Raw genomic sequence first — 25,684 nt, 5'->3', positions numbered from 1 at the left:
CCGGGCGGCCCCAGCGGAGGTGTGGGGAAGGCGGGGAAAGGAGCGAGCGGCCCCCAGCCGCCGCCGCGCCCCGGCGGGGAGGGAGGGGAAGGAGGGCGCTGGGCGGCCCGGTCTCGGCAGCCCCATCCGCGCTCCCCCTGCCCAGCCCCGGCCATGAATATGTAACTCCCCTCTATTTCCCGAGCTCCATTGCGGAGGCTGCCGCTCGCCATATTGTGCTGCTGGGGCTGCGGCTTCACCGCCGGCGAGAGAGGGCGACGGGAGCGAGCGGCGCAGTGAGGCGCGGCGGCCTGAGGCGGGAGCCCGGCGGGCGGTGAGCGCAGGGCGGCGGGCCGGGGCCGGTTCCGCGGCCGGGGCGGCTGCGGTCGCGGTCGCTGCCGCCGGGTCTCTCCCCCTAGTGGGGCAGGGCATGGTGCGGAGCCGCCGGCTGCGGCGAGGTGCCCGGTGCCGGGAGCGGTGCCCGACCCTGGTGCGGGGGAGGCGGAGGAGGGGCTGCGCCTCCCTGCGGTGGCTGTTATGCGGGGTGGGGGTGTCCCGCAGTGGGCTCCCCTCCAGGCTGGGCGGGGGAGGGCTGTCCGGGGACGAGCCGTGGTCGGGCTCCCCCGGCCCCGGCTGGGCAGTCGCCACGCAGGTGGGTGCGCTGCCCGCCCCGGCGTCGGGCAGCTCCGCTCGCCGTGAAGCCCTCCTGACAGGCTGCCCCCGCCGGGCCGGGGCTGCTCGCCCCCCCGCCTGCCGGCCCCGCATGCTGGGGGGGGGGGGGCTGCCGGGGCCGGCGGTGGGGCCGCGGGACGTGCCCAGACCCCTTCTGCTTCCCCCCCAGCCTGGCACCTTCGGCGTTGCTGCAGGGGCGCGGGGAGCTCCGCAAGCCCAGAGCCATCTCTGGGGGGGCCGGCGTTTGGCCGCGAAGCCCGGAGGTGCGGGAATATATATATATATGCATGCGTGTGTATATGTATGTGCACACGCACACTGCAAGCTGCAGGGAGAGGTACCACACGCAGCTCTCTATCACAACCGCATACCGTTAACACCAACCCGGAGAGCGAGGCATTGCCAAATGCCTTACTTGGGAAGGGAGAGCTGATTAACAGAGTCACGAGCTGTTATTGTTGGTTTTATAAATTGCCCCTGCTTAAAATACAATCTTCAATACGGTTTATTGCTCTGCATTCCCCGTCTTTTGTTTCTCTTAAAGCCCGTGCGCATCACCGTGCTGAACAGTATTTGCAAGGTGTGATGCTGATAAACTGGTACTGGGAACGACGTGACTGCTCTTGTGAAAATGTCATCGTTTCCAACAGGGCATCAGGTGGAGAAAGACGCTGTATCGGGAGCTGTAGATGTGTCTTCTCCCTTCACACTCGCTCTCACTGCTTCCGATATGAATTTAGCACTTGTTTCTTGCCAACTTTTATACTCTGTGGTAGCTGGCTCTTCGAAATCATTTGCTTCCTTGGACCCACCCCATGGCATAGCGTATATGTGAAATGAATGCTCTGAGCAATATTCTTCTTGGGATTTTTGTGAAGCTATTTGTTTTTTAGACCCTCTTCTGTGGAAAATAATTGGATCAAGTGCCTAATTCCATAGAAATCCAGAGGACAGCTAGTGGAGAAGGATGATTTCCAGTATGATAAATCATAATCCAGTCCTGTTTGGAAGTGGTTATAGCCCTATGTAATAACTATGCATTGCACGCAGGCTTTTAAGGATTAAAGGAAATCGCTTGCATTTGAAAAAATGTGACTGGTGTGCAGGTGAAATTATTCTTGCTTGGGGAAAATTCTTTAATCAAATATGTGATTCATTCAGTGACAAAGACTCAATTTGTCACAGGAGTTCCCTGCAGAGGTACTCTCATTTGTATTCATCTATGTTTTCATTAAAAACTTTTGTAATGAGATAATTTGACATTTTTATACATCATGTCAAGCTCAGAGCTGGCATTCAACTTGTCAGCTACGACAGAGGCGCTCACTTTGAAAGCAGCGGATATCGATAAGCAGTATATTTTGCATTAAAAGATATACTTGTTTGAAGGATTAGCTTTGTCAGTTGTTTGGAGATGGGAGGCATTTTCACTGGACAGATGTTAGCGTAAGGTGCAGTTTCGGGTAGCAAGCTTTGCGGCTGGATCTGACTGTTACGGTGCGCTTCAGTGATGATACTTAAATAAGTTTAGAACATCTTTAGACCTTATTGACCCTGTGAGTTGTCATTTACAATGTTTAGTAAATACCCTATTGTTTTCTGCATTCAGCTTCATAATAATAATGGGACACAGATTTTGCATTGGAGGAGTTTTTTAACTTCTTCAGTGGCTAAAATTTTGACCTTTGGCTTCAAAGCTTTGAAACACCAGCGCTGCTGCAGCTGCCAAGAAAAGCACTGCCTGTCATGTCTTAGAGTTGAAATAATACGCAAGCGCCAGTGAAATAAATTGCATGGGGCTCCCTTTATCAATGACACTTGGTGTTTTAAGAGTGATGCATGGTAATGGGTTGAGTATAAAGACTTGGTTGGGCATCTTGGGTGATTAGAGCAGAATTCTGGCATTTTCAGGGCTGTGTTACCATGAAATAGAAATATGGTTGGCACTTGTAGGAAAGCCATCAGTCTTATATGTGAAATAGATGGTGGGATACGTGAATTTCTTCAGCTTTCTTTAAACGTTTCTCTTTCCCTTACTGAACAAAAAGAATGCAGTGGGGGGAAAAAAGGCATGGGGAAAAGGGAGCTTCAAAAATGAGACAGAAGTCTGCAACTACTCAGTTGTATTTTTCTTAAAAGGAGCACTGGATCTACTGTTACTGAGGCATCAGTTCAGAGAACATGCATGAAAGAAGTATCAGAGTAAAAGGATTCCTTCCTTTTTTTTTTTTTTTTGCTTAAATACCCTTTATGTATTTTTACTGAATATATCAGCAGTTTTATAATGATGCAAATAAAGAGGAAAGAGATTGGAGAAGGGATGACGTTGAACCTAAAGTTGGTTCTGCTTGTTGGTGAAAAAACCTGGCCTTTGAAGCTGACCTTAAATTCTTAATTTTCTGAGGAACGAGCAGCGTTTGATATTTTGGAGCTGTTTAGACCTGTTGCAGTGGAGAAATATTTTAGGAATTATCCCTGTCTGCTTTCCCCCCACTTCTGGATCATGGAGCTCTCTTGCGAACAGCTGGGAGTTAGCACTAGTCTTCTGCTAACTAATTAAAAACCTAATCCATTCTTTACTCTTCACCGCTCAGGGATAAAATTAAACTATTTTGGATGATTACTGGGTTTAAACTGTGTACGTATTGCTCCTGCAGTACTGTTTACGAAATGTACAGTTTTATTTGAGAGGGTGTCCTTAAAACACAAATTGTTGTTAGCTGTCACCCAGCTTTAGATGAAAGCTGTCTGGTTGCCAAATTAACAATTTTGTTTCTATATATTTATTGTAGCTATTAAGTCAATCATACATAAGATGACTTGGGTCTTTCTTTTTGTCTCTCAAGTGTTGTGGGGGAGTTTATTTTCTGTTTATTAATAACCAAGCCGTCTTTTGTTCTCATGAAGAAAATTATATCACTATTGGTTGTGGCTAGCTTCACTATGATAACTGGTAAGTGGATGAGAATTTTTGTGGCTAACATAGCTCTGGAAAAAACTGAAAACCAAGCATATTGCTTGATCTGATATTCTCAGAATTTCTCCCACAATATAAACTCATTAGAATACTACTGCTTACTGCCATTTATATTAATAAATGTGATGGATAGTAGGTATGTTGTATGCTGAAGGGAAGGATAACAAAGTGGCTCACTTGATGTGATCCCAGTAGCCCGGGGAGAGCAGTACACGTGATTTACAGGCTTGAGCTTCTACGATGTTTCTTAAAATTTGCTTAGAAGCATCTTGGATCCTGTAGCACTGTAGCAAAGCAGCCAAAGCAGTAGTCCAAGAAGCTGATGAGCAGGCTTTCATTTTTTCTGCTGGTGAAATGAAAAATAACAAACCCACGTTGGTTTCCCAATGGAAGCGGAAGCAGATCTGTGCTGGCTCCTAAAGCATTGCAGTTCAGGGTCTAGCGTGGTCATTTCAACGTGCCTTCAGTTTTACGCTGTCTCGGCAACTAGATGGTGAGCGAGCTGTTCTGCCCTGGGCTCAGGAGGGGCATCCGAGGGCTGGAACAGCCACCGCAGTGCAGTGAGGGGAGCAGGAGGTACAGCTCCGAAGAGTATTCTAACAAATTAACTATGGAAGTAATGTATCAGTTCTGTAGCTTCTGTTTATTAGGATCCTGTTAAAGTTATCCTCACGTTTGCAGTTGAACAGAGCTCAGGTTTTGATGCTGTCAGTGCCTGACACCACCACAACCGTCAGGAAGGAACATAAAAGCTTTGACTACACATACCTCTGGCAGGATTTTTTTTTATCTCGGTGAGCACAGTGTTGTATTAAAACTGCAAAGTCCTGAAGGTGAAATTGAATCGGTGTGTTTCATTATCACCACCAAAAGTGGGTTGAGCTGTTGGGTAAAAACGAGCTGTGGGTTTTTTTTCCTCTGGTGTAACTGTAGCTATAGAAGTGATTTCTACGAGCACAGTCATCAGTCAAGGACTGCGTTTCTCCATGTTCCCAATATAAAAACTGAAAGTAGAAGGCTAGTTTTCTAGAGACCTAACCTTTGCTGCTGAACTAGTAACAGCACTTGTGGAGATGGGAAAGATAATTTGAATTGTAGTGCAATTATGTTCATAGGATTTCTATTAAAATGTACGGCAAACTAAAAGGCTAACAACAGGGGTAGTGAAATGATCAAACTTAACCTTTATTGATTGAAGCGGTTGGTTCTCGCTTTCAGCAGCTGTTATTTCAGGGAGACAGCAAGAAATTGGTTAGCCTCAAAAAATGTGCCAGCAGTGCTGTGAGGGTAAGAAAGTACTGTAAAAACAAAAGCGCTGGTTTTGAAGCATAATTCTGTGGCAAGGGGGTACACTCCACCATAGCAGGGTACGTGGTGTTTTGCTACAGTCACATCCATGTAAATGTGGTCTGTTACTGCAGACTGTGAGGTCCAGTGTACTACAAACATGCTACTAGACAATGAATTTAAAAAAAAAAAAAAAAAGTCTGATTAAAAACTTCCTAAGGCAACGTGTATCATTCCTGGCCTGTTTGTATGTATTTAGTTGCTGTGACAGATTCAACTTCTCTGGAGTTTGAAGGTTTACTTTTGTTTGCTCCTAAAAGTTTTCAATCCTTATCCCTCCTACTCTCATCTGATACAGCACTGAAATGAATTTTAGGCAGGATTTTAGAAAGGCATTTTTGCTTTTCTCCTTCACAGTCGGTTATTGATTCTGAAGTCTAAGGTTGATTTAACTCTAAGAGCTTAAGAACTTCATTAAGAACTACAGTAGCGTGCTTCATAATACGAGAAACTGCATAAAATTTGACAAATAACAGAGAAAACGGCAATTCTACTTGGTCCCCCACAGAGTTCTGCTTAATGTTGTTACTTCACAGGGCTAAATTATGGCTTAGTAATGGCTGTTTTGCTTTTTATGTAAATTGTAGGCGAAGGTCTCTGGCAAATTTTAGGTCAGGTGCTTGGCTGATTTATTGTCCCACATGAGGAGTGAAAAGCTACTGTTCCTGTAACAGTTTTGTTTTCACTCCTGGCAGAAGGTGTTACTGTTGTATCATATTTTAGTACTCACTTTGGACACGGTATAGATGGTGTGAAAGGGTAAGTACCAGGATTTTTTAGCTTTAATGATTAAAATAATCCTACTACCTGTTGCACTAGGATAGTGGGCAATGTTTGCTTTTTTTTTTTTTTGTACCAAAACCTGAAAAGTTTTCTACTTAATCCCTCTAAGACAAAAAAATCCAAGCTTTTTAGTTTAGGAATAGTCTGGTTTTGGAATGTGATGAGTTTCAGCATTTATAGGTATGACAGCTAGAGGAAGACGGGTGAATTCTGGACTACCTGGAGGCAACTAACATGATACAGAGAGAGCTCTCTGCAAATGTTGTGGTAATTTTGTGTATTCCAGTTTTTGTAGCTCAGGAGGTGTCCAGGAGGGGTATGATACAGAACTGTAAATAAGAAGTTGAACACTAAGGACTGAGTTATCGACAATAATGGAATGATCCAGGAGGCAGTGTGAAGAGGCCACTCATGCCCCTAGCAGGGAATATAGAACTCATTAGAATAAACTCGAATTTGAGCATCAGCTACATAAGAGCAATGTACATGAACATAAAGTGCTTATATGCTATTATACTTTACTGCTATAAATATACAGAGAAGCACCAACTTAAAATCACACACTTCTGTCATGTCCAAAAGTACGTGACCGTTCTTAACACTGTGATAAAACAGCCTTGAGTATGATCAAAAGTTTAATTTGATACTTTTTTTCCTTAATACTCGACATCTAAAACAGGAGGATTATCTCTCTTTGGTCTCTTCTGTGAGCGTTAGATTCATTGAATTCCTCCATAGGTGTACATATGTATAGCAGATGGTTTGTATGAGGTCATAGCACAAATGTTTCTAAAGGCCAGGATGAGCAGCTTGACGGCCAGATTGGAAATGCTGCCGTACTCCATGGATCAATTCATTTCAGGTCTGGTAAATTGTGAATGGCAATTAACTGAAAGATCCCACGTCTTAAGGCACCAGGCAAAATGCTTGCTTCCTTAGGAGGATCAATACAGTGAAGAAGCTGTAAAAGACCATGTGCTAGCAAGCTAGTGTGTTTCAGACATGCCAGTATGGGTTTGGTTTTTTTTTTCCCCTCTGTCAGATGTCATCTGTCGGTAGCCTACTGGGCATTTCATAATCACAGCATTAGGTCTTGTTACTTGGTTTTCAAGGAAGGATTTTTTTTATGTTGAAGAGAAATGCCTATTAAGTTCATGGGGCAGGTTGTGGGAAAATGGGAGTTTAGGACTAGTTATCAGGAAAACTAAAAACTCGGAACTAGTGTGACTGAGAGGGACAATCGTGTTGGGAAAGTGTCTGTAGTGTTACCGACTGTCGAGGCTGTTAAACTGCGCCGGTACCTTGAATTTCTCTGCATTCCTCAGTTTTATTGGCTGCTTTGGGACATTTTTGAGTCTGTGGTCTTGAATTAATTATACAACTTTTCTTTTTTTTTTTTTTTTTTTTTTTTTCCCTCCTGGCTGGTAGAGCTCTAGGGCAGAAATGAGGTTGTCTCTCTTTGCTAACTGCTCTTTATAGACTGACAAACTTTGGATTTCTCAGTTTGACCATCTGAAAATGCAGAGCTTTATGATACTTGCTTTGGGAATAAACGCAGCTTCCCTAATTTTTATGTACTTCCAGTGCTGAGTGCCATAAAGTAACTTCTCATGTAGTCGAGTCTCTTCTGGATGAAAAGCTTTGCTGTTGAAAGTAATGGGCTAAGAGGAAAAAGTATGAGTCTTTCTAGGGTGACCTTTACAATGGATTTCAATGAGCTTCACATTTTGAGAAATCTAGACTCAATTTTAAGTGGCAAATGAGAGAATCTGACAAACTGTCTTAAAGATTGTGTGCTTTCAAGCAGCCTGTAGAAATGCGTACTTACAACTTCTCCTAATATCCATTCTGATGACGCAATACTATAGAGAAAAGGAGAATACGTTATTCTTTCATCCAGAACAGGCTGGATTTGTATTTTAAATGTAGAACTTGGCACAACCTTGAGTGTGGGGAACATCTGGCACTCATGTATGTACAAATAATTTTATTGTATTAGTAACTTCTTCATTGTGCTAGTCGATCAGTTATCTAACATTCAGTGGGTGTTGGATGTACCCATCTGAAAGTAAAATTTGTGTTTCATTTTAATATTAGTTTTCTGGTTTTGTTATAGTTAAATTGTTTTCTCGGCCATAGTGGGGCTATATTGATATAATTGATCAAAACATTTGAATGTTAATCTCTTCATTTCCTTCTGTAAAGAAAGTAGGAAAATAGGAGGGCGAGGAACCAGATGGAAACATTGTTAAAATGGGATTGTCAGGATGGGTATCACGTTGTGTCTGTTTCTCAGTGTGCATCATGCTATCCTTCAAGTGTAACTGCAATTGGAATGACTTAAGGTAGGGAAAGGGTAGACCTGATTTAAGTTGTTTCATCACATTAAACATCGACCGTAACATGCACCGCAGTCAGATTGCTTGCATTAATATACATTATTATTTACGGTAATGTGTGGCCTCAGGATAGTCCCCAACCGTTCTTTATTTTCATACATTTTTCTTCAGACTTAGTTTCTGTTTATTTTGTTTACCTCAAAAACAGGTTTCCAGGTTTACTTTTTAAGAATGAAATACAGAACCCCTTAAAAATGGAGCTGGGAAAAAAGGAGAGAGGATACCTAACTATGTGAGTGCCTTGTGGCTAATAGCTTTCCTAAGGTACGGGCTATAACGTCAGCCTTCAAGCAATCACAAATGCAGTCTTTGTAGCATTATTCACTTGTCCAGGGAAGAGTGTAAGGGCAGCAGTGGAATCTGCAGTGGAGGTAGCTCTCTGGGTTGACAGGATCTTTGCTCTTGCAGTAGGTTTGAAGAGAGGTGGAAGAGTGGAGGCTTCCTGCGGTGCTCTGGAGGCTTTGGGTCGTTGCAGGGGGACGTAGGGGTAACAGTGCCTTTCCTTGGGGTGTTTGGGAAGGAACTGGGGGAGGACTGTGCTGGCATTTGTGAGGGTTTTTTGGGGGAGTGAAGGTGGTGGTTAGGCTTGTAATGATGCGACAGTTTTAAACACACGCTACCGAAGCCCAGTTCAGGATCCAAGGACGATGCCCTGACAAGAATCTGATTCCTTTCTTATTTCCCAGCAACACTGTTGCACCTGGAGTTGCTGGTGTGCTGGTTTCATCTCTTTCATGGAGCATATAACAACAAGCTGTAGCTATGTCTCTTCTCCCTCGTTTTTTTTTTTCTAATTCAGTATTTCTATCCCACAAATATAGTCCAAGGACGTGTTTGTTTGCAAGCTGTTATATCGTAAGGGTGGAAAGCACGGTGTAAATACTCATTATGTGTTATCAGATTTGACTTCTGGAGCATGTAATTGCTATTTGAAGTTTCAGCTTCATAGGTTGTATTAATTTGGCATCTTTAATAGTCTTTTAATTGGCTTTGATTGTGCTTTGCAGATGATAGACTTCTAGTTAATGTGTACGAAAGTATTTTAAACACTGGCTTTGTGTAAGCGTTGCTAACCACTCATTTTTAAACGTAGTAGGCATTTACAAAGGAGCTCGCTTACATTACTGTAGAGTATTAACTGATAAAGTGGTTGGTAATAATTTTGAAATTAGCCCATGGATGTACTTTTAGGCGTCCTGTGGTAGTAGGTGAAACTATTCCCTTGATAACATTCATTTTGTAATCTACATCTGATTCTCATGAATTTGCAGATTGACTACTAATCTGTCACCACTTACAGCTCTATTCTAACAGCTACAAATGCTAAATTTGGGCAGATACCTTCAGCTCTCAAGAGGCCTGCTTTTCAGTAGGTGGTCAAAACCCAAGGCATTTTTGCTTGCTGTTGGTCAATTTAAGTGTACATACAGGAAAGAGAAACTGTATTCTCAGAAAACATTTGTGTGGTGTTTTGGGGCTTATTTGTTAATTCTCCAATTTAGACAAAAATACCTAGTTGTGAATTTTACTGCTGATTCCACAAGTTCTCGGAAGATACTTAAGGAAAGGGTTCTATTTCTTACATATGTGGTTATATCATGTGTTTACAGAGGAAACTCCCATCTTAAGCAGACTTGCTGGATATTTTTATAACATACTAGGTATCTGAAGGCCCAATTCCCTTGGTGCTGTTTTCACACAGTTCAAACAAATGGATTCCACTTTGTATAAAGCTAGTGGTCACTGTAGTCCCAGAAAAGCCTTCTGATGTTTCTTTTGTGGGTAAGGAGGATGTTCATATAATCATATTCAGCCCCATAGATTGTAAAAGGGGTATGGAGTAGGAGAAGGTCCTGTTCAGGTTTCTTCAGCTTTTTATTATGGCAATGCTTTATTGGCTGATCAGTGTTAGTTGCCGTTGGCTTTGCTTGGCTGTGTCACTTTCTCTACAGCAAAACTAAGTATAAATGTCTCTGATAGTGAGATAACCCCATGATTAGAATAATTTGGGTTGGAAGAGATCTCCAGAGATCGTCTGATACAACCTCCTGGGAAGAACAGGGCCAATTAGATCAGGTTGTTCACAACCACGTCCAGTCAAGTGTGACTGTCTCCAAGAGTGGACATCCCACAACCTCTCTGAAGTGACCTTTTAGTAGTGATCCTTTTGCTGTGGCTTTATGCTTTCAGTATAGAAGTAGTTTCCCCTATGAATTTTACTGCTGGACGCTCACCAGTTTATTCTGTCTGTTTGTATGCCTTTTGCCATGGCAAATACTTTCTCATTTTGGTTTTGGTAGCTTATGTAATTGTTGCTTTATGTCTGGCTCATGGTATGAGTCCACAGCACAAGCTCCTAAAGATTTTAAACGGGGTTTTAATGACTGTAAGAGATGATAATGGATACTGAATCATATCTTATCTCTTAGATGTCTGCAGGACTGACAACTTGAACCTTGCATGTTGGAGGTAAGCTGCACTACAGAGGCGCTGTGTTTTGATTGCAACTCTGAACATGAATCGATGAGGTTGAATTTGTTGTTAGCATAGATCATGACTGATTGTGTCAAGAGAAGATGACTGCACACATGGCTAATATAATATTGAATTCAATTAGCAAATATAAAGAAGTGAAAACCTTCCCAGTAAGGGACGTTGTGACATTGAACTTGATATTGGGAGGACAAGGACTGATAGCTGAATGAACTAAAAACACTTTTACTAAAGAGACATTCCTCTCTCAAGCTTATCCCCTTTTGAGATCAGTATATAATTATAATGAGTGCAATATAAACTCACCGAGAGACAATTTGAGGAGTGGTGACAATATGAGTAACCAAGCAGAAGAGGAAGGGGAGGCACAGACAAATGCACTGACATAGTTGTTCAGGATCATCGAGCAGTTAATTTCAGAGCTGGGAACAAAATGAGCTCCAGGCCAGAACCTGATTCCGCTGTCTCCCAGGGATTTTGAGATCCAGAGGTGGAAAAAAACTTCAGAAAAGAGTGAATACTAAAAGTACTAGATTGTAACAGAGTACTAGTTGTCCTAGATTACAACTGGATGTAAAGCAATCTGAGCTGCCGGTGAACTGCAGTGAAGATTAATTCCTTCAAATAGTGTCTATCCAGAAATGTGTTGGGTCTTTTTTTTTTTCCAAATCAAGCTCTTAGCCAGAAAGTAAAAGCAGAAAAAACTTAAATTTCAGAATGCTTTAATTGAATAAATTGAAATGGATGATTGAATTGAATACTTGTCAAAACATGCAATTTGTCCCTAATACTAGTTACAGTATCAGAGAGAGTAAAACGTAAAACTCTAATCCTGTTAAGCTTCCAAGTAACTGCACTATGATACCTGTTTTTAAAAGAACTAATCCTTTGGAAAAAAAAAAAAAGGGAATGGTTGAAGGTGCTGTTGAACTTGGCATACCAAATAGAGGTCTAACTCTCTTACTGTTTTAAGTCTAAATATTTACCTTTTAAAACTTGGAACAAAAATCAGTTGATTTCTAAGGATTTAATACTGTGTAAAAATGTGTGTATTATTTTTTTTAAAGAGCCTGATGCAATTTTTTTCCTGAAGAGTGTTTTTTCATGAAAGTATCAGAGATCAGTACACTGTTTTGAGTTAAATAGCAGCTGGTACGGTTATGGCCACACCTGAGCTGGGTTTGTGGGTTATCTCTTTCAGCTGCTTGGTACCATTCCACCCTTTCTCAGATCTCAAGGTGTGCTGACACAACCACACGTGCAGTTGCTCTTTAGCCTCTGCCTGGGCTAAAATAGGCACTGCAAAGCGTTTTGGAGAAGAATTCAAGTTGTGAGGGATCTCTGATGGCATCCAGTAGAAAGTCCCCCGCTCCCTGGTTAAAGCAGGACCACCATCAAGGTTAGTTCCAAGCTAGAGCTAAGGAAATCTTCAATTTTCACAAGTGACAAGTTGTGAGAAATAAGACTAAGGAGCGATTATACGTTGGTGAATCTAAGGGTGGGAAACCTCTGAAAAGGTAAAGTAGGGAAGAGCAGGAGCAGCGACACGCTGCTGCTGAGCTCCTCCTTTGGCTGCCTTGTAGCCAGAACAGCCTGCCTGCCCGCAGCTCTGAGTGGTCTGAAGCGTACTGGTTGCCAGATGGATTTTATTTTTACTGGACAGTTTCAGGAATGGGATACCCAAATGCCCAACCTACTGTGACTCAAGACTACATTTGAGCAAATAATTAAGTGTGTTTCAGTATAAGAGCTTGTGAAGTGGATGTGTGTGACAAGTGCGGATGTTGCTCTGCTGGAGTTTTTTTCTAAGCGCCTTGGAAGGACTCTGGCATAAATTCCCCAGTCAGTAAGCAGGCAGGAGATCAGAGGGGCTTCGCTGATGGGGTCTTTCACACTGTTATTTTTTCCTATAACTGTCGGCCTGTTTTCCAGTGCTTCAGGAACAAGACTTATTTTGTTGTTATGTCTTGAAACCCCAGCCATTTGTCTTCAAATTTGTTTTGGAAAATAGTCTACAGATGGATGAGCACAAAGAACGAGATTGCATAAGCCCTGTTTTCCAAGGAAATCAGGCTTAAATAGCAAGTCTTTCAAATGAAGTGATGCGGTGCTTTTTACTGAAGCCGGCAGGTTCATCTCCCAGCTCTAGTTAGGGAGCTATTCCACTTGTGGATAAAGTTTGGTTATATAAAGTTGATCAAAAGTTTCCAAATCTCCTTAAGAACAGCAGAGGTGGGTTTTGTTTTCTTTTGTTTTTAATGTTCTGGCAACGTGGAGAACTGAGAAACATCCTGAGTACAAAGAAATCAAAATTTACACATTCTGATAGTCTTCAGCAATCTCCATGTTTCATCTTCCAGTTTCTTCTATAAAAGACACGAAGCAACTAAGCAAGTTTTATGAGTAAATACTAAATGTTAGCTTGTTTCCCTTTTTTCAGATGCTGCTTGGAACTAGGCAGTGACAAGGAATCAAACCTGAAGAGATTCATAACATTTCTGGTTTTCAGATTTGTAATACGTTCTTTTGGTTATATCAGTCAGCTCTTGCTTTGATAGCGACAGATGTGCATACTCCGTAATTACGAAGTTTGTGCTTAAGAGTTTTACTGTGCTTGAAGACTGAGTCGGTCTGAAGGATTGCAGGTGTCGTTATATTGGTTAGGGGTTTGGGGTTTTTTTTAATGACTGAGAAGAGTGGCCCTCTGGCTATAGCATAAATCACAACAGCTAGTACTTGTTAGCGGCTCCGAGAGAAAGGTGTTTGATCTGCCTACAGGAATGTGGCTTCTCCCCTTCATGTTGTCACATGACTGGTTGCTTTCCTCTTATATCCAGAGGGTGTAGACAAGTCATAAAGGTAAAAAAATGATAAAAAGTATGAAGTTGTGGTGTGTTAGAAGTTTTTTCAAAAACTTAATGATGAAAGAAGGCTCTTGGGGGGTATCTGACTTCACATTGTTCCTAATGCTAGCACGTGTGACCTGTGAAGAAGAGATCCAGTCTTCTTCATTTATAAAGTGGAAAAGATCTGAAATGTTGAATAGCTGAAAACTTAAGTTAGGTATTGTTGTGATCAAATCGCTTCATATTTTGAGTTGGAAAAATGAGCATGAGAAAATGTTATGTAAGACTTTAAAAAAAAAAAAAGCTGAAAGGGATGCAGAGGAATAGTGAACTGTCAGTGAAGATGCAACTGATCTTAAGAATGTGAGATTTCAGTGGAACAAATTTCCAGACTGAAGAATAAATGTGAGGCTTTATATTTATTCTGTATCTTCTCTCCCCTTGCCAGTAGTAGTTAATAAAAAGTCTGTTGTAACTTCTGTCTAGAAACTTTCCACTTTATATTTTTCACTCTGAACAAAGTGTCAACAACAGGAAAAAATCTTTCTTTGGCTCATGAAAGACTTCTAATTTTGTAGCTTTAGAGAGGATCAGCTAGTCTGGCCTGCACCATCCAGGATTTCTGTTAGCAGATGCCTGCTTCAAATCTAGTAGCAGTGGACCGTCCTAAAAGAAAACTGAACTAAGGAGTAATCTTTGTATTATTATTGCAGGCTGTGAATGTCTTGGCACTGTCAGAACAGCTAGAAAAAGCCCTTCTTTTGGATTCACCTTCGTGCCAGGCAAGGAGAGCTGGAGATGGTCTGTCCACAGCAATTCAGCTCCACAGCTAGCACAAAGACAGAGAGAATGGTGGAGTCCAGTCCAGTAGTGTCTTGCTCGTTAGGGTTTTTTCTGCTGGAGACCAACAGATTAAATGACACCTGAAAATGAACTAAGCAGTGCTGTTTGGGATGTGCTTTGAAAATGACTGCCTACAAAGAGTGCTTGCTTACTTAAAACAGATGTCAGTATAGCTGCCTAACTATTTGCTGTTAAACCTGAGAGGAAGGGGCCTCTTGCTCTCCTCCTGCTTGGTTGCAAAGCTTGACTTGAGAGTCAGCTAACTGTAGAGGTTTTTCCTACCTCCGTTCCCCAAGCGAACGGAGAAGATCAGTCATTGATGAGAACATCTAAAGAGATGGTTTACTGGCTATGATTTTGAGACTGCTAGTTGATACTTGGTGGCTGTTAACGTGATCAGTGCAATTTTAGGTCAAAATGCCTCTCCTGGTTGTGGAGTTTGATCTTTGATACTGGTGCCAGCTGTTGATGTTGCTGTACTAGATTTCAGCAGTGTGAAGAAATGTAATCCAATCTGATGTCCAACGATGTCATAAGGAAGAGAAGTCAAGCCTCATTCACATGCATTTTTCAGGCCCAATATAGATCTGGAAATTGTAGGGGAACAGGGAAAAAAAGCTAAGGAGGCTTATTTATTGATCATCAAGCAGATTAAAAACTCCATGCAGTGTCATTGTGATTTTTTTGTTGTTGTTGATTTTGGGGGGGTAGGGGGGTGGTGTGCTTTTCAGCATGTTTGAATTGACCATGTTTCCACTGTTCTTCAGATTTCGGCTTTGGACATACCAAAGGCAGAGGAGGTGTTTGCTAGCGATAAAGTGGACTCTGTGGATCTCTCCAGCTTTCAGCTAGCTTTAAGGCCAGTGTTTTTCCTCTTAAAATTTGAAAAAAGCTATCACTGCAGACCTTAGAGTGAGAATGAAGCACTCAGCATCTCAGATTAGAAGCCTTTAGAATAAAGCTGGTCAATTATTTATCATGACATTTGTACCCTGTCTTCTGCAGTGTAGCCTCAGGCTTGTAGGCAAGGCTGCAATATAAATGATAGTGTTAATACATTTGTTCTCCGGATTGATAGGTTTGCTGACAGTCTGGCACCTGGAGAGCTGCCGTTCTGTGTCAGCAAGCGTAAGCACGCACGTTTAGGCAAGATATTACTTGTGCATGCGATGCTTTCTTTACTATGGGGCCGCTTAGATGAGCTCTTTACTGTGATGGACCCGCGTCATGTTGGGAGCAGGCTTTTCTGTTAAGAGAGGCTGGATTTACTGGAATTTAGTTGTCTTAATCTGCTGCAGTCTGTGCGCTTCAGCAGATTTTGGGAAGGGTGTGAATGATTAGCAGCTTCGCGAATTTCTCTCAGTAGTTGAAATGATAGTTAATTAAATGTGTCAGCTTTAAAAGCACTCAAGAGTAGTATCCAGTGCAGAAACTGAATAATAATGTTGGGCCTCTGTTAGAACAACCGACTGGCAACAACATATAACAAAAATCCTTACCCCGAAGGACTTGACTTCCTGTACGCCTGGAATTACCTTAAATAATAGTGGAAATTAGAACACAGAGAAGTACTATTTCCTTTCTTTGCCACTAGTACACTTTTCAACATTGCTTCTTTGCTGCGATGTGTCACTTGATACCATCAATAAATTCATATGTCTGAGTAATTTAAATAAAATATGCAGAATCCTGACAGGACAGTCCAATGCTCGGCCAGACTGGGAGCTGACAGTCTGTACCTGGGTCGTGGTGGCTTGTCACTTTTAATGGGAAAGTAAGTTCCTAACTGGACATCTTACTTTTCTGATCCACACAGAGGAACATGTCTCTTGTGACAAGGAACTGTATTTTTAGGGCACAATATTTATATAGTAAAAATTGGAGTTGACAGTCTGTCATCTCCTAATTATTTCTTTTGATGCCTCTTCAGACCCTTATTACTTATTAGACATAATAGTGGACATGGCTACTTTATGTCAGGCTTCCCCCCCCCCTTTTTCATAAGGTGAGAAAACTCTAATTTCTGTGCCTGGATAAAAGTAGATATAATAATCTTTGCTGCACTGCTTCTCTTGCTTTTCCCTCAACAATTAATTAAAGCTTATAAAGTAACCTTGTTCTCCAGAGAGGTTGACCCTTTTCATATAGAACTTGATGAATTGGAAACTGGATTATAATGTACCTGGTAGATGCCAACAGAATCTGCGTTTGGCTGCTGATTTGAAGGGTCTGGAAATACAAAACTAGATTTTTAAAAAAGTGATAAAAGAAAGGAAGAAAGCACTTCTGCTTTTTCCACCTAGTAGAAATGTCTGCAACTGCACTCTTGCCTCTTACACGGTTACATCTATTTTTTTAAACATACCACACAGTCTGGGATAAGTTTTCCGGCTTCAAGGCAGGCATTTTTTGAGAGATGGGGAGGATTGCCCCCTCTTCCCCAGTGTGAATATATTTTCTGTTCAGAAACATCATTTTCTTCTGCCGTTTTGACCTGACTTTCTTTCACATGTCTGCGGTGACCACGTGTGGTAGTTCTGCCTCATCTCATACAATAATCCCCAAATTTTGATGGGAGAGCATTACAGTTTCTCTGCGTGGTCTTTTTGGTTTTTGTGTGTGTTTGTGTTATTTATGTTTGTTTGTTTTTTAATGAAAAGGTGATGCGTGCCTTTGCCTGTAAGCAAATTCTGCAGCAGCGGTTGTGGAGCCTATCAGTTGTCTGTTGAGTGCAGTTATTTCTAGCCCAGGCCATTTCCAGGAACACATGGCTACCGCTACTGATACAAAAAAATGAGCGAAACCCTGATAATGTGTGTATGACTTGGGTTTCTGAAACTTAAAAACTTCTGACTTCTCCCCCCGCCACGTCCTTGCAATCAGGTGCACACCCACTGAAGCCCAGCGGGATTGCGCAGGAAAACTGGACCTCTTGATTGCAATTACCCAGTGACTAGGTTTACTGGATCTTTCAGTATTCTCTCAAATTCTGGTTGGAAGCCCCTAGCAATGCATTTCCAGGAGGAACAAGAAAGGCATTACAGCGTGCTCCCAGCGAACATGTTTAGCTAGTTTTCTGTGTGCGTGTATAATTTTGACCTTCCGCTCGGTTAGGAAGCAGACCGTACTTGACCCATATGCACGTTTGTAAGTGGATGTTTTATGAATGTTTTCCGCATCAGGCGGCATTTGCAGCTTTCGCACCACACAGCCAAAGCTTTACGGCCTTCGCTTGCGTGTCACGTTTGTTTAACAACCTTAATTGTTTTTTGCAAAGTGTTCATGGCTGACTGACTCCCTCAGTTTTTCTGGAGTGGTACAGAGCACGGGATTATCCATGCGTAACGCAGTGGAGCCCGGTACTTGGATGAACAAGTGTTCTCCCTGTACTTCTGCTTGGTTGGCACAGAGACCGTGGTGTCTGCATGGCCCCGGGGACGCGCCTGAGAAGCCTGCTCGGGAGAGGGAGCTGGCTCCTGTAGCCAGATGTACGTGAGCGTGCAACTTGTTTCTCTTTTTCTTCCCAGCCATGTCTCAAGCCGTGCAGACGAATGGGACGCAACCTTTAAGCAAAACATGGGAGCTCAGTTTGTACGAATTGCAAAGAACGCCTCAGGTAATACCTGCTAAAGAGCTGGCCTTTATGGCAGGGCTTTTTTTAATACGTTTGAGAACGTGAAGCTTGATGTTTAAGATTTTTCTTTTTCCTTGAGGAGTGTTAACTGCCTATTCTAAACGATACAATATTTAAAAAAAAAAATCCTTCCAAAACAAAACCTCTCTCATAATATTTAAAAAAAAAAAAAAGTTTGATCGTTATTTCTTTTTTCCTTTCTTTAGCAGCAGGTGCGTGTGTGCTTGATGTGGTTGTGCATGTATCTTGTTTTGTCTTTTTACTGTGTTTCTCTTTAAAAGAACAGTAAAACATCCAATTTCTGTGAGGAAGTTACTGAACTCCATTAAAGAACTTTTACTTTATTTTACGCTAGGAAGCAATCACCGACGGCTTGGAAATAGTGGTGTCACCCAGGAGCCTGCACAGTGAACTGATGTGTCCCATCTGTTTGGATATGTTAAAAAACACCATGACGACAAAAGAGTGTTTGCATCGCTTCTGTGCTGACTGTATCATTACAGCCCTCAGGAGTGGGTATGTAAATATTATTACAGGGAAAAGGGATTTCACTTAAGATGAAAATGTGATCAAGGAAATCCTTTAAGTCCTGGGTGTCGATGTGGAACAGTTACGTGCCTGTGCACTGCAAGCTTCTGAACATGTGGCACATCTTTCGTATTGCGTTCTTAGGTGTTCAGCCATCTGTGGCAGACCAGATCTGGTTTTTTCCTCATATGAAAAATCATCCCATAACTTTGTTTCTTGCAAGGAGCTGAAAACCGCTTTTCTCTTCTTTTTTTTTTTCTTTTTTCTTTTTTTTTTTCAATCCAGTAACAGCAACACAAAAATACACTACATTACTTACAAAAATGAGTCTCATTTCCCTTATTCTTCCTTTTCCTAATAATAAATTGCAAATTGTGTGGCCTTTCAGCAGTAGTCCTGCTTCCAAGCTTCACTACTGAAACAACCTACGCTAAAGTACAAATAATTTTTCTTGTATTCCTCAGTTACAAGTTTATATTTTCCTAAAAGCAACAGAATTCTGAGGTAACCAACAGCAATTAAGTCAATGATGTGAGTATCTATTTCTGATAATGGCCATTACCTGGCTTCAGAGGTCACACTTCATTTGCTGTCCCGGTGTAAATTCTGATGAGTAATTGGCAAAAATACATTAGAGGGAAACAAGGAAACGATCAGGAGTAAAGATGCCAGTGTTTCAGCTATTGAGGCCTCTTCCTCTTACAGGAAAAAAAATTGTGTGAGCCTGACATTTTAGTTAAATGAGAAGAAACTGGTAGGAAGGACAAGGCTGTTTTAGTTTTCCCGGTAATTAGGGCTTGAACTAACTAGTGCTTGAACTATAGAATAGGTTCCTTAATCTTTGTTTTGTCCTGCGAGTGCTAGGAAGACTATGCCTTAATATAATTGCCATTAGACATGCATTTTTTTCTAGGTGAAAATCCATCCAGAGGGTTAAGGGAGGAACCGTTTTGCAGAGTGGAACTTTTGAACTCTTCGGTCTAAATACAGTTTGCTCAAACATACTTTAAAAAAAAAAAAAATTAAGCAGGGAGATACATGTTTGGGGTTTTTGTTTAAGTATCTGGCACTACCTGATCTGTCAAAAGATAGAAGCCCCATTCCAGATTTACTCTAAATACTGAGCCTTGGTGAGCACTTTGACTAAGAATTGCAGCGTTAGGGCAGACTTTTGTTATTGCCGGAGAGTTAGTATTGTTTTCTTCCTTCTTGTTCACGTCCAGCAACAAAGAATGTCCCACGTGTCGTAAAAAGCTAGTTTCAAAAAGATCACTGAGGCCAGATCCCAATTTTGATGCTCTCATCAGTAAAATTTATCCAAGCCGAGATGAATATGAAGCTCATCAGGAGAGAGTGCTAGCAAGAATCAGCAAGCACAATAACCAGCAAGCTTTAAGTCACAGCATTGAGGAAGGATTAAAGATTCAGGCTATGAACAGGTACGTAATCCACGTAATTTGTCCACATGTAACCTTGTTTGCCTTAACGCTAAAAATAAACGGTCTGTCCTCACTCCCCGTATAGCTTGAGATTCCTCTTCTCTCCTCTGAAGTCTGCCAAAATAATTGTTAACCTTTGGCAAAATGCTTTCTAACCGTTTGTCTGCTAGTCGAAACCTTTGTATCGCTCCCTGCAACTTCTGTGGCAGCCTGATGTAGACAGCAGATTTCAGCTTAGCTTTATTATTAGATAATAAACCGTAAGACAATGAATCCTGTACCATAAATATAAATGCACGCAGCGCCAGAACTTGGGTTTTAGTTGCGAGTTAATTCACAAGGCTGGAATATATGGTGTTCACACAGCAGTGAAATGCTGGGCGTGCATTTAAACCTAAGAGAGCCAGCTGGGAAAGAGGCCCCAAACTTTATGTTGTGGTGAAGCATGGTGTGATTTGTATTTTTAATCATGCGTGGATTCATATTTAGATGAAAATAATGGTCTGAAATTGCCTGAAAAGTAAAAATTACTGTATGAAGTTAAAAATGATCTTAAAACATGTCTACAAGGTGTTTGAGGGATAGGAAAAAATCCATAGTCTTGTCTATGAGTATCTTTTTATAAGAAAGAATGCTTTTTGCTTTTTTTTTTTTAAAACTTTAAATATCTCTCAAACGTTTAGTGCTTGTGTGTGCGTATGTCTAACTTTTGGCATGATGGAGCCAGCAGAGGGAGGAGTTGTACACGCATTGTGGGCCTGTACGTTGGGTGAATTCCGAATGCGGATTAGCGTTTATTTCTCCCTATTTCTGGTCAGGTTACAGAGGGGCAAGAAACAACAGATTGAGAATGGCAGCGGAGCAGAAGATAACGGTGACAGTTCACACTGTAGCAATGCCTCAACACACAGCAATCAGGAAGCGGGGCCTAGTAATAAGAGGACCAAAACGTCGGATGACTCTGGGCTAGAACTGGACAATAACAACACAACTGTGGCAATAGACCCCGTAATGGATGGTGCTAGTGAAATCGAATTGGTCTTCAGGCCTCATCCGACCCTCATGGAGAACGATGACAGCGCACAGACGAGGTAAATGTCTTCTATTCCTCTTCATCTAGTCTGCTGTTGTTTTCTGTTGCTTTTGTTTTCTATCACTCCTTGGGGCTTTTTAAGATCAATTTACTTCGGTCATACCACATCCTGTTTAACCATATGCACTCTTTCCCTCCTTCCATTGCAAGTCAGGTAGATAGTACTGCTCAACTATTATCAGGAATGCACTAACAATTTGGTTTAAGCCTTTGATCACAAATAAAGATGTTTTTAAGGGTTTCTAGCACTGCAGTTCACAGTAGGTACTAGGAAGAAGGTATAATATCAGCCCCTTTCTACTTATAAGATTCTTTGGGAATAAACAAACCTTGCGTAAGTGTCAGCAGGTTTTGGAGCAGCTTTGTGTCAGCGGGATTTGTAGGCTGGAAGCTTTTCCTGGCATTTTTTTTCATGATCCAGTCCAAGCACAGACTGCAGATTTTCGATCACAGCAATGAGCAGTCTCGTGGAGTTTCTTCAGGTCTCTTCCAGCTTTCTCTCCTGATGAGACATCCCTCTGTAGTGCCTATAAATATATTATAAGCTTCAGCCAGCTTTTCTTTTTGGTTTGGAATTGCAAGGGAGTTCTGGGGGTTGTTCTGAAAGGCAAAGGGAAAGCTAAGTTCTGGGAGAGGCCTCTGCAGCGTTTGTGTCAGCCTGTAATTCTTGCACGAAAAATTGAAGTGAGAACAGATAGTGAGACGATAAGGAAGAGTCCCTTTAATGAGGGGCAGGGAGCGTCGCGTGTACAGCTCTCGCACCTTACGGCTTTCCGTCCAGGCACTTCAGCCTGTATCTATGCTCGGAAGATTTCAGCAGTCCTGAGTTCTCAAAACCCCTTGACAACCTGTCATTAGGGTTTTTTTTTATTTCGAGCAGATGACAGGGCAGTGCTGGCTTCTCTCTACAAAGAGCAGGAGGGCCTGTGGGAGAAGTGTCAAAAAGATGTAAGGACACTTTGGAACACTGTAATTTGGTAAGCTGCTTGCACGTCTTGGGTGAAAGCAATGAATATTCTTGTTTGTGAGCTCTCTTTTACAGGCCTTTTCACACTCGATGCTTACTATTTGGAGGTGTTCCAGGTGTCTTTTTCCCATACCTGCAACTCAAACATCTTTGTGGTTGTTGTCGCAGATATATCAAGACCTCAGGCAATGCCACCGTTGATCACTTGTCCAAGTACCTAGCTGTGAGGTTGGCTTTGGAGGAGCTTCGTAGCAAAGGAGAATCAAACCAGATGAACCTTGACACGGCCAGTGAGAAGCAGTATACCATTTACATTGCTACCGCCAACGGGCAGTTCACTGTAAGTAGAACTTCCGCATAAGAGTAAAACTGAGCATCAATACATCTCTGATACAGATTTGATTAAAATCCGCTCAGCTGGACTTCTCCTGAGTTGGCTTTGGGATAAAATTCATAGCACCAGGTTGTTTATTCAGAAGCAGATTTTAGGAAAATGTATACAGCAAAAGCTTAGTTAGTAGAAAAGGAGGCATATAAATTACTTGGGAAAAATCCAGTGATGCCAGCAACTACTGGCTGACTTATGCTGTTATTTTACAGTCAAAATTGAAGAGGAAAAGTATTACTTCATCTGAGAATCTAGTTTCAAGAGCAGATAGCTCTAGCACCAGGAAGCGTCTGTTGTAAGGTGGCGTTTCTCCACTTCCATGTAGGCTTCCAGTATTCCACTATGAAACAGCTGTGAGTACACTTAGGGAAGAATCCCTCCTCTCAGTTGCCGACTTCAGAATATACAGATACAACAACAAGGCAGTATCGCAGTCAGATTGAACTCCGAGCCTGGTCTTACACTTGGGCGTTTAGCTGACTAAAATAAGTCTTCTGGTTAAGAGACGGGCAGATGCTTTGCGGTAAGAGTCTATTTCAAACAGCTTTCAAACATGACTACAGACCGTCCCTTAGACAAAAGCAGAGATGCTTCTGGTGTAAATACACATCTACTACTCCCTTTGTTTGCAGAGAGAGGGAGGAGGAAAACGGAAGCTCACTTTACTTACAACTACGTTCGCTTTGCAAGAGTGTTTTTCGGTGCTATTTTAGTGAGATCAGCAGGCGTTCAGAGTATCTTGCATCGTTGCTTTTTGACGCCGAGTGGTTAGCTAATAACTTGTGCCACGCGATCGGTGACTTCTTTAAGTCAGTGCATTCCTCTGATTGAAGTAGTCTGTTTCTACAGCACTACCCGTGCAAGCCCTCAGATTGATTTCATTTCTGTTTTGGTGTTCTCTTCTAGGTATTAAATGGGTCATTTTCCTTGGAACTGGTCAGTGAGAAGTACTGGAAAGTGAACAAACCCATGGAACTGTACTATGCACCAACAAAGGAACATAAATAAGCTGTGCTGGAAAACTGAGATGGGACTCGCTCTTTTTATAGCTATGACTTCTTTAATATTAAAAGAAGGCACCACCATTATCTTCATGGACAATACACGTGATGCCTTCAGGCTCTCTCAGTATACTTATTAATATGATTAGACAGTATTCTGGGTTGTATTTAATTTAGTCTTTGTTTTGGGTTTTTGGTTTTTCCCTAGGAGACTAAATGACCTTCTCCAGTGCATTCCAGTGTTTGACATGCTTTTTTGTTCCTAATGCATGATAACTGAACGAGTGTTCCGGTTTGGAATGTCTTAATTTTGTCCAGGTAAATCTGGATTTCTAATACATTTGACACAGTTATAGTAGCCTCTGTGAAGTATTGAGCATTGGATGGCTAAGTAAGTCTATTCAATAGTAACATATGCCAAGGAATGTGTTAAAATGTTGTAATTTGCTCATGGTTATCCATATAAAAGACTGGTAGAGAATTGATTTCTGATAGTCTTGCAGCTAGAGGTAATCTGATTCCCTAGAAAAGATTGATTAGTCATTTTCTTGTGAACAAACAGAGCTGTAGTGAGAAAACTGACACTTTAAATCCTTGCTCTTTACTGGGCTTAATACTTCAGTGCAAGGTGATTCATGAGATGATCGGTTTTGCTTTTTAAGGAATATTTCAGTCAAAAAACCCCCAAACAACCCAAACCCGTAACTCTTCCCCGTGTAGAACGTGCCGGTCTTGATGCACATTGCAGCTTCCCCTCTGGCCCCTGTTGCAGTGTTAGCCTGTCCTCACAAGCTTAACTGAAGAAAATCTTCTGGAAGTTTTACAGCCCTACTCTGTGCCCTACAAGAACAGATTTTTACTGTGAATGTATTAGAATGTTCTGTAAAGAACTGTCCTGAAAACTTTTTTTTAAAGCAAATCCCCAAAATTCCAGCACGTGGACATAATGCAACATCAAAATGCTTTGCTTTATGGAATTTGTGCCACCCCGGCTGTGAGCTTATCCGGGCTTCAGTTTGAGTAGGGAGGGCTTCAGCTGTAAGGTGCTCGAAGATGGATTTTTTTTTTTTTTTTTTAAAACCTCCCCCCCCCCCCCTTTTTTTTTTGCCATAGCTTTAACAAACGTGGCTTAGCACTTTGGAAGACAATTTTAGTACTTGACAAAGTTTACCATTTAGTGTCTTAAATTTAGGTTCAAGTTGTAAAACTTGGCAGTAGGCTGTTGTGTCAAGTCCAGTAGCTACTGTTCATTTGCATGTTAAACTCCTCTTCCCTCGCTCTGGACCTTGCTGTCGCTTCATGGGGGTCGCTTTACCTATTAGCGTTCTGTCTTAAGGGAAATGATGTTAGCGTGAGATTCCCTTTGCTGTAAGACTTGCTGATGAAGCCTTCACCCGTTTGCACCTGAAGCTAGAAGCAAAAAACGTTGCCGATGATAGGTGAGAGGTAATCTACTTCAAACCAGACGGTATTGTTCCTTCTTTGTCTTGCCCGTAGTTAGACTGTTTTTGGCATGTGGTACGTAAATATTCAGATGCTCGGGGATTCCCTTGGGAAGGAAGAACCCTTCCATCGCTTCTGTCTTTTGAGCCTAGCACTTGTAAATACGTGTCCATTCCGACTGCTGTTTCGGATCAGCTTTATCCTGATGTGAAAACTGCACAGGCTTCTTCGAGTAACTTAATTCTTTTCTCTTACTGGAAAGACTTGGGGTTTTGTGACATGAAACGGAAGTTTTCAGGCCCCAGAACACAGAGGGGGCAGTTTTTAAGGAAATACGTTATTCCTGACTTTCTGGTGAAACGTTGCATTGTATAGAGTAGTAGTGCATGTCCACTAAATATAATCGGGGGGGTGGGGGAGCGGTGATTATAAATGCTTTAAAATTTATGGGGAAACTTCTAGATTAGTTGCAGCATCCCTTCCCATTGTGATAGCTAAGGTAATGTCCAGTCCCTTAAGCAAGAGAGGTGTTTGTGAAGCTGAGCAGTCTGTCTAGGAGCTGTCTGTCACTTTGTCCCCAGTTCTTTAAAAAGCGTGGGAGAATGTGAAGCTTTTATTTTCATGTTGTAGTGGATTTACTGAATATTTATGTTCTTTAAATATTATATATATAATGTAGTTGTTTGATTAAACCATTGATTGCACTGTGACTCTTTAGTGCTATAAACTATTTTATTTTTCAAAATGACTTTACTCTTCCACCTTTTAAAGCCATATTATTTTTTAAGTACGCAACGTGCGTTAGGTACGGGTAAGCCTAATAGCTCTAGTATCCAACTAAAGTCGCCCTGA

The 25,684-nt window shown here is 41.8% G+C and overlaps 1 protein-coding gene across 2 annotated transcripts; it reads left to right on the top strand.

The window, feature by feature from the left end:
* Window positions 1–266: 266 nt before the first annotated feature.
* On the top strand, window positions 267–24,440 carry RNF2 (ring finger protein 2). 2 transcript variants are annotated; one of them, XM_050900893.1, is made up of 7 exons: window positions 267–313; window positions 17,867–17,955; window positions 18,329–18,489; window positions 19,725–19,940; window positions 20,759–21,031; window positions 22,169–22,340; window positions 23,295–24,440. In XM_050900893.1, exons 2-7 carry the CDS (start codon window positions 17,869–17,871, stop codon window positions 23,394–23,396), a joined length of 1,011 nt encoding a protein of 336 aa, XP_050756850.1. In that variant the 5' UTR covers window positions 267–313; window positions 17,867–17,868; the 3' UTR covers window positions 23,397–24,440. The 2 variants fall into 2 exon arrangements, with proteins under 2 accessions (XP_050756850.1, XP_050756849.1); XM_050900892.1 differs by lacking the exon at window positions 267–313 and adding an exon at window positions 11,992–12,049.
* Window positions 24,441–25,684: the final 1,244 nt, after the last annotated feature.

This window comes from Gymnogyps californianus, chromosome 8, assembly GCF_018139145.2.
Source record: "Gymnogyps californianus isolate 813 chromosome 8, ASM1813914v2, whole genome shotgun sequence".
Classification (NCBI taxonomy): domain Eukaryota; kingdom Metazoa; phylum Chordata; class Aves; order Accipitriformes; family Cathartidae; genus Gymnogyps; species Gymnogyps californianus.
The sequence above is the reverse complement of the archived record's forward strand: the minus strand, read 5'-3'. Positions and strand labels throughout refer to the sequence as shown.

Bases quoted from the DNA above. Each gene is read 5' to 3' on its own strand.
- RNF2 (XM_050900892.1), top strand. From the start codon at position 11,995: ATGGCATCCAGTAGAAAGTCCCCCGCTCCCTGGTTAAAGCAGGACCAC. The intron at 17,956-18,328 runs GTAATACCTGCT...ATTTTACGCTAG, and splicing joins AATTGCAAAGAACGCCTCAG to GAAGCAATCACCGACGGCTT. The intron at 21,032-22,168 runs GTAAATGTCTTC...TTGTTGTCGCAG, and splicing joins GATGACAGCGCACAGACGAG to ATATATCAAGACCTCAGGCA.